The following is a 14,434-nucleotide window of genomic DNA, read 5'->3' on the forward strand; positions in this document are numbered from 1 at the left end:
AATGATAAAGCTTACATTTACTAGGTACTCATTATGTGAGAAGTATTATGCTAAATATTTTACATGAGCTATCATTTCATCTTCACAATGTCCCTATTAGGAAGGTACAAATATTATATTTATAAAATATAATTTTACACATGAGGAACTGAGGCTTAAGAGGAGTTAACCAATTTGCTCAAAGCGACACATCTACTAGGTAGTGAAGAGACAGCGATTCAACCCAATCGTCTGACTCAGATGTTATCTAATGTGGAACAGTAAAGAAGCTGTAGGGAGAATCTGTAGGGAGACACTTCTGCAGAGAAAATAAGGAGGTCTCTCAACATCTGAGAGTCAGAGTGGCTACTCATGAACCCCATGAAAGCCAAGGAGTGGTGTTTGCCCTATAACAAGCCTAAAGCTACTGTCTGCATAAAGAATATTGGAATGCACCAAAGGTCATCAGGCAGAGAGTGGAGTTGCGTGGAAGAAGAAGAACATGAGCATTGTTTCTGAACATAGGTACAGTGTTGGCCAGTTTTTACTTGTACGAACCTTGGAAAAAGAAGCTATTACTCAAAAGGGGGCTATAGTTTTCCTTAACATATGGAGGTTCGGGCCACTTCTCCAGAGCAAGAAAGACCCATCACCTAGAAGGAGCATGAGTAAAGTGGCCCCCGGCATCTCAGAGAACTCTGTAAAGAAACCATACTGAAGTTCCCAAATCTTAGGACTCGCGCAAGAGGGGGAAGATTAGTCTTCCCTGAGCTACGCTGGCTGACAGCGATGTGTCATAGAGACATTGGTTGAAGGTTGCCTGTGAAGAAGACATATAATTTCCATCATTTCTCTCTTAGTACACCATTAGGAAGTAGGTTTCATGTTGCTATTGCCTTTAAGGAGGAATGAAAAGTGTCTTTTTGGCATGAGTAAACTCGGGTCTACTCTTAACATCTCAATGTGGCTTTTCTCAGTTATATTGAAAACCTAAGACCTAGAGACATCTGATCGAAAATGTGCTCCCCTGACTATTAAGTGGGCTCTCTCCAACAATCCTGGCTGCTACCTTTCTCTCATCTCATTTTGTATGCTCACCAGGCCAGCCTGATCTTCATAATGCCATGCCAGAGCGTGTCTCCTCTGAACAGCAATCAGGGCCTGTGTAGGTGACTGAGGAGGACATAAGAAAGGTTGTTGATCTCTTGACATGTAAAGACATTCTGTCAAGCAAACTCAGCCTCACAGCGGCTGAGCTTCTGGTGTGTAAACAGAGACTACTTAATTACACAGGTCATGTCAATTAGTGTGACCTTAGCGTTTTCAAGAAATTAATCACTTTCCGCAGAGCTCGGCTGTGTTCATACTTTAAGGCATTATGGAATAAACCTTGTAGAAAATCTGGTACAATCTTTTTTTCCCTCCTCCTTCTTAATTTACAATGGATGTTTTCTTTTGGAATCCCCAGGCTGTGGCTAGAGTAACAAACTTGCTTAAATACAGCAGTGGATACAGGCTTCATTCAGTTCTGGTGGGTTTGAGGAAGTGGGGAGGAAAAGAGAGGGTGGGGGTAAGCTAGGATGGAAACAGCTCATGACAGGGAGAAATTCACTGTGACTAAATGAGCCTGTTTCTTCATCTTGACACTAAAAAGATGCTAATGTCAAAGGACTGTGTTAAAACCATGTCATGGGTCTGGTTTTTAACTGACAGGAGCTAGACAATTCCAGGTTAAGATTTAAATCCTTCTCAATAGCTTTCCTTGTTGGGGCTGGCTGAATGAGGATGGTGAGGGAAGGAACGAGAATCGGGTACAAGCTGTCATCACAGTAGATACCATAGTACCTAGAGACTGTGAGGTAACGTGTCAATTTCCAAATTCATTTTATCTCTTCAACAAAATTTTTCCATAGGCTACAAATTTATATTCATGTATAAATGTTGGATGCATGACTATAGAGGAATATAAATTTAATATCTATTCCTTCATTCATGCATGCATGCCCTCAGTAGTATTTATTGATCTGGCAAGTGGTGAATATATTGTGATGAACAAGAAAGACAGGGTGTTTGTTCTAATGAAGCTCATATTCTCGTTGGGGGTCTATTTGTTAGGATAATACTAGCTGCTGTAATAAATAGAACAAAGAATATAATGGCTCACACACAACAGGTCATTTCTTGTTCACATAATGGTACAATGCAGGTGTTCTTGGTAGATGAACAGGTCCTGTACATAAAGTGATTTGGGGACCAGGGCTCCTTTCATTTTGTGTCTCTACTAGCCCCTAGAACCTTGTTGTCTCTGTCCATCCAAATGAAGGGTAAAGAGTGGAGGGGGCTCATGGACTTCTTAAAAACCTGGTTTTAGAAATGACCCTTGTCAAATCTGCCCATATTCTAGAATGGGCCAGAAGTCTGTCACATGGCCATATATAACCACAGAGTGACCTGCAAATGTCTACTTGTACAGCCCTCAAGAAGGAGAGAAAATGGATGTGTGGGTAATAGGTACCATCAGCTGCTACAATGTGTACAAATTAGTAATTACAAATCATCAAAATTTTTCATTATTGCTATAAAGAATATTAATAATATGAGAGAGAATACATGTGGAATGGAGGAATAGGAACCCAATTTAAAGTGAATAACCAGGAAAAACTTCTGAGGAGGTGATATTTAAGCTCAGAGCTAAAGGATAAGAATAAACCGTCCTGAGAAGAGCCAGGAGAATTTTCTGAGCGGAGAGAACAGCAGGCTCCAAATTCATGCTTATCTCATGTTTATTGGAGGAGACAAACAATCCACTTTTACTTATTAGTCATTTGGAGTGGGGGATAGGAAATATGAGGAGAAACCACCAGGTTATCATCCCAATTTCCCACCAACGGTGTGTTCTTTTAAAAATGATGGCATAGGAAATGACAGTCAAAGACAACTCTCTGCTCTTACTTTTGGTGACTTCTATAAATTTTGGAGAATCCTTGTTATTTGTTCAAAAGCCTACAGAGGCTCTGAATCAATATATTATAGGGTATCATTAGAGAATTCTTAAAATACATGTCCTACCTCTGCAGTTTCAGTCTGCTTTTAAAAGCACTTAAATAAAGAAAGAAATATTTGTATCCTTTTTATTTCTTTCCCACTGCCCCCACCCCCTGTTTTATATTGTTTTGACAAACAGCACATCTTACAATTAAATTCTTTACCAACAGAATGCTAAGGGCCTGAGCTGCAATCACTCTCTTCATACAGAATAATTTCAAGATGCACCACGCTGATTAATTATCCTGAAAGCAGCTCTAATGATAGTTTTAGAATACAGGATTAATTCACATAACATAGTAAATACAAATGGTAGATTTTCAACCTGATATATTAAACCATTACGGCTTATTGGGCAAATATGTATCTTGGCATGAGCCTTATGCTGGGCCTTGGCAGAAAATATGCATCACTGAGAAGGAATCCTTATGAACGCAATTTGACGAGTGGTGGCTCCGCACTTAGAGGAAATAAATTTCTACATTAAGTACAGTTGCTATTGAAGAAATGTAAAATACATGAAAGGATAGATGGTTTAGATCAGTGTTGCCAATGGATATTGCTTCTGAGGATGCCTATACTTAGTGAGACTTACCAACAAAAGATATTCTTACATTCTATCACTTTTTAAGTTGTAACTTCCAGAGCTTTTATTATGTGTGAGACACCATACAAAGTGTTTTGCATGGATAATCTTATTTTTCCACTGCTCCTTCTCTTGTTTACTTTGCTCCAAACAAGCACATTGGCCTCCCTTATGTTCTTTCATTTCTCTTCCTTGGATACACCAAACCCATTTCTGCCTCGGGATCTTTGTACTTGCTCTTCTATCCTCCTAGGAAATTCTTCTGCCACTTCGTTGAATAGCTGGCTATTTCTTTTACTTAGATTTCAGCTAAAAACATCACCTCCTCAGAGATGCCTTCCTTAATCACCCAATCAAAAATAGGTCCCACCTAGGTATTGCTCCAGCCCCATTTTATTTTCTTCTTGGAACTTTTCACATTCAGAAATTTGCTTTTATTGCTTACTTACTGCCTGAAAACCCCTTTCTGCCTCTGATAAGCACTCAGTTCTTGGTGGACAAACAATTTATCTGTCTTGTTCATTGCTGCTTCTCCATAGAATAATGCCTGGAAGATAGTAGGCTCACAACTTTTTCCTATGATTAAGTGACTTATCTAAGGTTACAAACTGGTAAGTGATGGAGTTGGAGTTCAAACTCAGGACTCTCTGACCCTAGAATCTGAGCTGTTGACTAATAGGCTGTTTTCTTGCTCCCAATTGTCACATCTGTGTCTCATGGTCTCATTGGTAGAGAGCAGACATGCCTCTTCTGTATGTTTTGGCTCACTGCTACTTAAAATAGCCAGTGGGAACACATAAAAGGAGAACACCTGTTAAATGCCAATGACACCATCAAGAGTCATCAAAGGTATCCTGATCCACAGAGGGAGGACCAAGGTTAAGGTCACGGATGAGCTTTTATGTTGAGCATGTGTCACCGTTCAGGAGACAGAAGCTGAGTTTAGTTTCCAAAGGTCCAAATTAGTTCAGCATACGTATCTGAGGATTTAGAAGTGTCTGCTTTTGTCTTACTGTTAAGCGAAGAGATATTTTTGCCTTGAGCCTTAAAGAGTAGATTAATTCGGTTACTCACTCCCTTTTTCCCACAGTTCCGCTCTGCTACATTCTGTAGGTTCATGCGTCCTCCATAATTTTTAATGAGTTATTTGGGATCTTTCAACCAGATAGAAACTAGCAATCAGGCAGGTTTCAGAGACTATCTCATTCCATATCAGTCAAGGATATTTTAAAGGACAAAGTTAATGAAGACCTAACTCCTAACTGCTGCAGACAATTTTTATGTGTTATAATACTTAAAGTGTAGTCAGTCACATAGACCCCAGATATGTGTTCTGGAAGATACCAGCAGAGTCAGGAGAGAATGGAGAGGCCAGAGGCCACTGTGGGTGAGAACTGGATCTGGAGTCTGAAAGTTTCCCTTCAGGCTTACCTCTGCTCTTAATTTGTCCTATGACCTTGAGGATGCCTTTAAACCTCTTGGGCCTCACTTTTCCAAGCCTCAGAAAGAGGTGTTGGACAAATTTGCAGTGTGTAATAACCACTGAGGACTTCTTTTGTCATTTTCTCTTATGAATCCCATCCATGTGATGACTTATTTTTTGATCCTGACGGCATTTATTAAGAATCACGATCCATTTTAAAATTATTTGAAGTCATATGAATCCATTAATTCAGAGTTTCTCACATGCATGAGATAACCAGTGTTTCCATGCAGATGATCCGATCCTCTCTCGACAAAGGAAAATTACTGTTTTAGTATGCAGTCTTCCTATGGGTGAATTTAGGGTTCCCTCTCTGCTGTATTGTTCCTATTACTACATTTGAAAACTCTTAGTTGGAAGCTACTAGATTGGCTGATTTCTTGGGTCTTTTGACTGTAATATTCAAAGAGTCTGTAAAGAATGGATCAGCAGACAGGGTAGAGAATGTGGGCTGTGTAGGGTTGAGGGTAAATTTTGATGACATAAAGTCTTTATTTTGTAGAGCAGTTTTAGGTTTACAGAAAAATGAGGGGAAAGTATAACGAGTTCCCAAAGACTCCCTCAATCATTCCCTCCCTCATTTTCCCTATTATTAATATTTTGCATTAGTCTGACACATTCATTAGAATTGATGTGCTGCATTTTTTTTTAAGATTTTATTTATTTATTTATTTGACAGAGAGAGACACAGCGAGAGAGGGAACACAAGCAGGGGGAGTGGGAGAGGGAGAAGCAGGCTTCCCACCGAGCAGGGAGCCCAACGCAGGGCTCGATCCCAGGACCCTGGGATCATGATCTGAGCTGAAGGCAAATGCTTAAAGACTGAGCCACCCAGGCGCCCCTGATGTGCCATATTGATACATTATTGATAACATAGTATAAAGTTTATAGTTTATACTGGGATTCATTTGTATGTTTTGTATCCTGTGGGTTTGGACAAATGCATGGTGTTATGTATCTACCACTACAGCATCAGATAGAATGGTTTCACTGCCCCTGTGCTCTACCTAGTCGTCCCTCCCTTCCCCCTGGCAAACTCCTGGCAACCACTAATCTTTTTGCTCTCTCCAAAGTTTTACCTTTTCCAGAATGTCATACAGTTGGAATCATACAATTAGCACTATACATTTAAAATTCCGTGTCTTTTCCTGACTTGATAGTTCATTTCTTTTTATTGCTGTATAACATTCCTTTCCTTGGATTACCAGTTTGTATATCCATTCACCTATTGAAGGGCATCTTGACTGATGATGCCTTTTATGTAATTGAATTTTTTATTGCGACAATTGTAGATTCACATGTAGTTATATGAAATAATACAGAGTGATCTTGTGCACCCTTTACCCAGTACCTCAGTAGTAATGTATTGCAAAACTATAGTACAATATTACATAGTACTATACAATAATCATACAGGATTTGAACATTGATAAATCCACCACCTTATTCAGATTCCTCTAGTTTTACTTGTAGTCATTTACATATGGGTATGTTCTTAGTTCTGTAAAGTTTTATCATGTGCAGGTCTGTGTATCTATCACCACAGTGAAGCTATTGGACGTTGCCATCACCACAAGGATCCTTCCTATCATTATTTGTAATAGCCACATCCACATTCCTTCTGTCCCTAACCCTTGGCAAGTGCTAATCTATCGTCCATTTCTCAAATTTTTAAATTTCACGAATGTTAAGTAAATGGAATTATGCACTGTATTACTTTTCTATGACTTTCATAACAAAATATCACAGATTGAATGGCTTAAAAATGGAAATTTGTTTTCACACAGTTTTGGAGGCTGGAAGTCCAAGATCCAGGTGTCCGTCGGGTTGGTTTTCTCTGAGACCTCTCTGCTTGGCTTATAGATAGCCACCTTCTTACTGTGTCCGCACATGGTCTTTCCTCTTTGCCCGTACACCCTGGTGTCTCTGTGTGTGACCAAGTTTCCGCTTCTTAGGACACCAGTCAGATTGGCTGAAGGCCCACTCTAAGAGCCTTATTTTAACTTAATCATATCTTTAAAGGCCCTGTCTCCAAATACAGGCCTATCTTGAGGTACTGGGGATTAGGTATTCAACATGTAAGTTTGGTGGGGAGTGTGGGGGGGTGGGGTGGAATGGGGGTGGAAGCCCATACAATCTTTTGGTATTGGCTTTTTTCACTCAGCATAATTCTCTTGAAATTCATCCAGGTATATCAATAGTTTGTTTCTTTTTATTGCTGAATATTATTCCATGGAATGCTGCTCACTGCCTTTCTATTTCATGTACTTCAAGCCAGTGCATTTAATGCCTTTATATTAGGGGTCCTGAATTACTGCAGACATAGAATAAGTTAAACCCAGAGATGAGAAAGTCATGTAACGACCAACTTCAGCACCAGTTTCCTTACACTGAGTTACCATATATTAGCTTTTAAAACCAAATTTATAATTTTATATTCATTCAAAATTAATTTTATAAAGTAGTTATTTTTTGGAGAGAGGTACTTACTACTAAAATATTCTAAATTTAAATGTTGAAAATATTTTTATGGTCTAATCTTCCTCTTGATTCCATATTTGTTGTAGAAATGTTTAAAAATAGAGATTTCAACTCTTGGTTGCTTTTGTCATAACCCCTTCTTCTATATGAGCTGCTACTTTTGTTAATGTGCTCTTCCACCCACGACTGAATTTAGCAGCTTTTGTCTTTTTGAAAATCTGCTCATGAGACAGAGATTATGGGTCATGAATCTTAGATAATTTAGTTTAGTTGGGACATACAAGGTCTCCTGCCCGATATAAAGAAAAGAGGGACAGCCTGAAGAATGATAGCAGGAAATAGTAACAAATAACAAAACTCCCAGAGAATCCTTCATTCATGTGAAATACTGGGAAAACTAGACTGAATTGATAAGATGTCTAATTTATAGATTTTTTTCAAAGCAGTAAGATTTTGTTTAGTTTCAAGCCTAGAATATAACAGGCTAAGATACCAATGGGTTCTAGAAAGTAAAATTATAGGGGCGCCTGGGTGGTTCAGTCATTGGACGTCTGCCTTTGGCTCAGGTCATGATCCCAGGGTCCTGGGATTGAGCCCCGCATCGGGCTCCCTGCTCCGCGGGAAGCCTGCTTCTCCCTCTCCCACTCCCTCTGCTTGTGTTCCCTCTCTCGCTGTGTCTCTCTCTCTCTGTCAAATAAATAAATAAAATTAAAAAAAAATTATAGAAACCAGTGAAATTTGCAATTTACATGAGGCCTAAATTACATAATTACATATTGTGAGCACAAAGGTCTTTAAAATTGTACAATTTAATTGTTAGACTGATAAAACAGTGAACACATTAGAGGTAATTTCTGTACCCTTTTATTTAAAGTAACAGTTTATGCGGGGTCCTCTTTATGGCTTCACATGATCAGTCCAATACATTAACTTGAACTTCTTGGTGAGTCTCATCAACCAAGCAACAGCTACAGTCCTACTGCTACTAACATTTGTTGAGTGCTCAGTATGAGCCAGGAACCATGCTGGCCACTTTAAATATTGTAAGCCTCACAGAACCAGGTACTTTTATTAGTATCTCCACTTGACAGGTGGGAGCACGGTGGCTGAGGGTTAAATTAACCTGGCCAAAAATCACATCAACTAGGAAAACTTGGGAGTCAAGAATTATCAACTTTGTGTTGAATTATTTCTAATTCTAAATAGAGGGGGTGAAATCGTAAAAGTAACAACCTTTAGGGATCGCCAGATCCAGGATAAAACACAGGACATTTTGAACCACTGAAATGAGGCAAGAAACCGAAAACGTTAGTGTAAAATCTCCAAAGTCAATGGGTACCTGCAGATTTCTCTTCTGGTTTTTGTTTTTTTGTTTTTTGTTTTTTGTTTTTTAAATCCCCTCAGGCTGAAAGCCCTTACCTGGAAGGCTGGACCCAGATAGAAGGTACCACGGAACCCACTGCGTGTTCATTGGCACATCTATGGATTGCTATGTTAGAAAGCTATGCCCTAAATAGAAAATCGATCTTAGAAAATATAGTGATAAAAAAATACTTGTATATAATCTTAAACATGTCCACTTAGACTAATACCTGTTTCAGGAGATATAGCTTGGACATCCTCATGAATAACTTGGAGCAATTTATTTCAAAACCATTCTATAGCAGCACTGTCCAATAAGACAATCTACAATGAGGAAAATGTCCTGTACTGCCCTGTCCAATATAGCAGTCTCTAGCCACATGTGGCTACTAACCACTTGAAATATGGCTATGGAGACTCAGGAACAAGAATTTAAAATTTTACTTAATTAGTTTAAATGTAAATAGCTATGGGCGCCTGGGTGGCTCAGTTGGTTAAGCGACTGCCTTCGGCTCAGGTCATGATCCTGGAGTCCTGGGATCGAGTCCCTCATTGGGCTCCCTGCTCGGCAGGGGGTCTGCTTCTCCCTCTGACCTTCCTCCTTCTCATGGTCTCTCTCTACCATTCTCTCTCTCTCTCTCAATAAATAAATAAAAATCTTTAAAAAAAAAGATGTTTTAAAAATAAATAAATAAATTTAAATAGCTACATGTGTGGTTACTGTCTTGGACAGTACAATTCTAAATAGTAAAGATTTAGTTTAACAGATATCATAAAATTCTAAGTATACCTGTTCCTCATAATCCCTTCATCTCTTTCCTTGGGCAGGAGAGTGAGGAAGGGGATAGAGAGGGAAGTGTTGAGTCCAAATGTAAAATCATTTTCCATGTTTACCTGTCCCAAATTCAAGCTGTGCTTTGTTGACAAAATTTGGGAAGGTTGAAGATTTGGCAGGCCCATCTGTCCCCTTGCCTGCATGAATGTGTCAGCACCTCATTAATCTTGTGTTAAACTGTAAAGGCCCTTTTCCCTCCCACTATAGGCCTATTTTTTAAAAGACACTTCAGTGCCCCCTTTGCATCTCACAGATTTTTAAAAATTTACAAGTTGCTCTGTGGATTAATTTCAGCATATGTTTTATTTAAATATATCTTGATCATTTCCAAATTGGAATGAGAGAAATTATTTTGGGGAGAGGCAAGTTAAAATGTTTAGTCATGAGTTTCTGTGAGGAACATTAGGTGTTTATTTTCTAGAAATTAAAGGCATGAGGATTCTGTTTTATCTCTCTCCAATTTTAGTGGAACTTTCAAATGAAATGATTCTGTCACACATGTGGTCTTGGTGATCCTTCTATTGTCAAGAAAAAAACACATAGGATGTAGTTTTGTTTTGTTTTTTTTTTAACTTAACCGTTTTTGTCATTTCTGTTCAGTGTAGGAATTAGATGACAATATCTTTAAACAATATTGAATATTTTAAGCCTAAGCCTGTAGCATTTTGTCTTACAGGTGCATGGTGAATTGTCATTGCTTTTTTTTCCTCTTAAGACAGACATCTAGAATAACAACTTTCTGTATTTCCTGACACTGGAAACAGATACCGTTTGGGATTCCTTTTATAGTTTCTTCAGCTAACGACTCCAGTGACCACTCAATTGTGGTCTCGTAGTAAATCAAAAATTCTTTGAAGGACCCAGCTCTGTTACATAATTGTGTATGTCCCACCTCCCTAACTAAAAAGGAAAGGGAGTTTCTGTTGCCTTAAATAATATGGACTCTGCATTGGCACCTAACACTTTTTGAAAATAAAAGAATAGACCATTTTCTTCTCTTCCTCCTCCTCCTTTTAAATTAACCTACAATTGATGAGGCATACACATAACCTTCCAGCTGTGTCAGATCTGGTTGGTCAATCATGAAGAAAGAGAAAAACCACTTTGCAAACTGCTACTTCAAATGTACTGAGTCCTCCCATGAATGACTTGCCTTAGTTGGAATTTTGGTTTTCACAATGATTGAGGCAAATACCCCGACTCCCAGAATGGACTCTCAGTTGTTTCCTTTGTATTTTAATAAAATAGAATTAAAAAAATAAAATCAGGGGAGGATCCAGGGCTGGCCGGGAGTCAAGGAGAAGACCCTGAAAGAGGGCCCTGAAGGAGGACCCCACAGAAGCCCTGCCCTGCAGTCATCCCTGGGAGGCCCCAGGGCAGGATGAGCAAGTGCCTAGTTTCCTGAGTTTCCTGACTTACACATCCAGGTCTGAAAGCCTGTAGGGGCTCCATTTAAGGAGCAGGGCCTCGGGTCTGCAGAAGGCGGGGCTTGGAAGAGAGCAAACAAACAGAAACTAGTAACTAGATCAAGTCAAATCGGATCAGATCAAATGAAATCAACCCCACGACAGTATTCGGAACAGTGCTCCACAGCCTAGAGTTCGTTGCCATCTTTGAGGCCTCAAGAAAGGGACTCCGCTGTGTTTTGTCCTGATGCGTTTAGGCCAAAGACGCCGATGGTGGAACTTTTCAGTATGGCTGACGTTGGTTGGGGCGGGAGGCTACTGAGGAAGGCACTTTGCCAGGCAATTCACAGGCATAGGCCAAGGCCAAGCGTCTTGTCCTCTGCCCAACTGAGGGGACAGAACTGTGGCATTGCACAAGACCCTAGAAGTCGGAGAAAAGGCTTCCTCAGAAACTGGGGCCTCAGTATGTGCCAATCCTTGTAAAACGTTTCACCTCTTCAGAGGCTAATGCCTCTCAAAACCAAGAACAATTAAAGCGAGAGTCTTTTCCAGGCAACGGGGGAATTGAGCAAAATAAATCAGAAATCCTCAGCTTTGGCTCTGGAGGTTCGCCTCATTATGAGAGCAGATCTATTAGCGCTCTTGCCTTTGTCTTTCATTTCTCAAGTGAGGTGATTCTAATTAAATTAATCTGCATGTCAATCTATCGGTGATCAATCAAAGAGCCTGAGGTCTCCCCTATGCTGCAGGGTGCTTGCGGCTGACAGGGGCTGATAATGGAGGAAGAAATAAACTGTCGAGGAAAGTTAATTAGTCAACATAATAGGTGGATTAAACCGGAGCTGGCTGATTGCTGTTTCCCATGTCAAAGCATGAGGTGGGAGCTGAAGCTGCAATTACAGACAATTATTATATTTTGTTGTAAGAGGTCGCATGAATAAACATATCTCTGTGGGTTTCAGTTTTAATCCTCTTCCCCGTTTAATATAAGGAGAAGTGTAGGTCATTTCTTCTCATTGTTTTAGTCAAAGTTCTCTGAGAAAACACCTTTGCCCGTGTCCCTGCTGGCAAACTAGATTCAGAGTCAGTTTATGAGATGGCCAGGGTATCTGAATTATAGCTGGGCCATTGCATTTCTTCTTTTTTTGTTTTTGTTTTTTTGGTTGTTGTTGTTTTTTGTTTTGTTTCGTTTTGTTTTTTTGGCTTTGAAACACAGATCTAAGACCCTTAATTAGCAGAGATCTTTTGAAGAGGGATGCTGGTGGTGGTAATGGGGATGGTGTGGGAGCGGGGGAGGGAGGGGAAGGGAGGTTGGTCTGATTAATCGAAGTAAGGTGGGAAAAGAAAAGTACAAGAAACACCAGAAAGACACGCGGGAGAGAAAGCTGCATCCCAGCTCTCACTGAAACCTCTCTTTTTCATTTCTCTATCCTCTTAACCCTGACGCAGTTGGGGGGAAATATTTTAAAGATTCAAAAGATTTTTATTTGCATGATCAACTGTGATATCTGCTTCAGTGTCTAAACTGAAGGGTAATTTAGGTGAAACACAACCACCGTTGTGTAAAAAAATATGCTAATAAAGATCCTCTTGTTAAAATTATGGTTAACAGTGTACCTTCTGCTGTGTAACTATAAACTGTGCAATTTTACTTAAAACTGCATCAAAAGCGTTCCATGCCAAAGACCCACTCATCAATAGCTCCTCTTGTTAGACTTGTACAGCATAAGCACCAGTTATTATGTGAAATAGCTATGCAATTTTCTTCAGCTCCCAGCTGTTATTTATTTAACTTGAGTTTATTACCTTCCATGCTTTTATATTAAAATGTTCATTCATTTCTCTCTTCTGTCTCCAGGTCGTGGTGTCTACGACAGTCAATGTGGATGGCCATGTCCTGGCAGTCTCTGATAATATGTTTGTCCATAATAACTCTAAGCATGGGCGGAGGGCTCGGAGGCTTGACCCCTCGGAAGGTACGCCCTCTTATCTGGAACATGGTAGGCAAATCATTTTCATTGGTTGGCATTGCTACTTTAACTGTGAATCTATTTGGTTTCTTTCTTCCAACTCACCACATTTTCTACTGTTCCCAATTTCAAATTTGAATGATCCTGATAGCAAATATTTAAAGACAGGAAAATATCTTTGAGGTCCAGCCTTTCTTGTTACACAACTCTCTATCCTGGAAATGGCTGATACATCTTTCCTTCAGGTTGAGAGAGAGAGAGAGAGGGAGACCTGGACCACTGCTTTATTTTAAGCTCCCACTTGACTGAAAAATAAAGGAGGGCCAAAGCAGGGTAACAAATACTATGGTATGTTTTGAGTTTACAACTGACTTGGTTGTATAATGAACTCCATCCTCTTTACAACCCTGCTGGTGTATCTCTATAACTTCATATTAAACTTCATTTGGAGATAAGGTCCAAAGTCTAGGTCAGAGGCATTTTTTGAAGACGAAGCTCAAACTAAATGTCCCTCCTGTGCCTTGTGCATAATCCTCCCTTCATCACCACATGATAGAGCCTGCTTTCTGTAGGTGGATTTTGTTGGGGAGGTTTCACATTTGTCTTGAATTTATGGCTAATCAGTAGTATCTTTGAGAGGACTGGAGGAAACCAGATAAAAATTTGAATCAAGGAAAGTGAATGCCACTCAAAGGAATCAAGGGCTAGATTGAATATACATCTGAATGTTTCTGTACTACATGTATATATAATGTATACATCCTTCCATCTCTCCATCCATCCATCTACCCATCCATCTATTTATCCATCTATACATCATCCATCCATCCATTCATCCATCCATTCACTTTTCATCCATCTGTCTGTCCATCCGTCTGTCCATCCAGCCATCTATCCATCCTCAATGCACCCATCCATCTATTCATCTTTCATCAATCCATCCTTCCCACTATCCATCCCAGAAACAATGATGGAGACTATACTGGTTACCAATCACCATGCTAGATTTTCTCTTATCTCCTTCAAATTAAACTCTAAACCCATTTCCCCACTTCACTTTCCAGTTTGCTAGGTCAGCAGGATTCTTTTAAAAACACTACTGCACAAATTACCACCCGATTGCCTGATTTTTCCAAGGGCCATGAGCTGTCCATGATATAATTCATAAGGTAGAAAACTCCCTTCCCTGCCAGCATTCTAATTTAATAAACACACCGCTATCATTATTTTTGCCTGATTTTTTTTCTGCACTTAAGGAATACACAAACTGTACTTTTTATTAATTAG

At 39.6% G+C, this 14,434-nt stretch overlaps 1 protein-coding gene across 5 annotated transcripts in view; it reads left to right on the top strand.

Moving 5' to 3' along the window:
• EBF1 (EBF transcription factor 1) overlaps nucleotides 1-14,434 on the top strand; it is a 391,542-nt gene that overhangs the window by 255,218 nt on the left and 121,890 nt on the right. For 3 of the 5 annotated variants that reach the window (XM_027605969.1, XM_027605968.1, XM_027605972.1), the window contains exon 8: nucleotides 13,036-13,177. In XM_027605969.1, the coding sequence (XP_027461770.1) occupies nucleotides 13,036-13,177 (142 nt within the window). The remainder of the gene's footprint in view (nucleotides 1-13,035; nucleotides 13,178-14,434) is intronic. The other 2 variants (XM_027605970.1, XM_027605971.1) reach the window with 1 other exon arrangement.

This window comes from Zalophus californianus, chromosome 5 (assembly GCF_009762305.2).
Source record: "Zalophus californianus isolate mZalCal1 chromosome 5, mZalCal1.pri.v2, whole genome shotgun sequence".
Lineage (NCBI taxonomy): Eukaryota > Metazoa > Chordata > Mammalia > Carnivora > Otariidae > Zalophus > Zalophus californianus.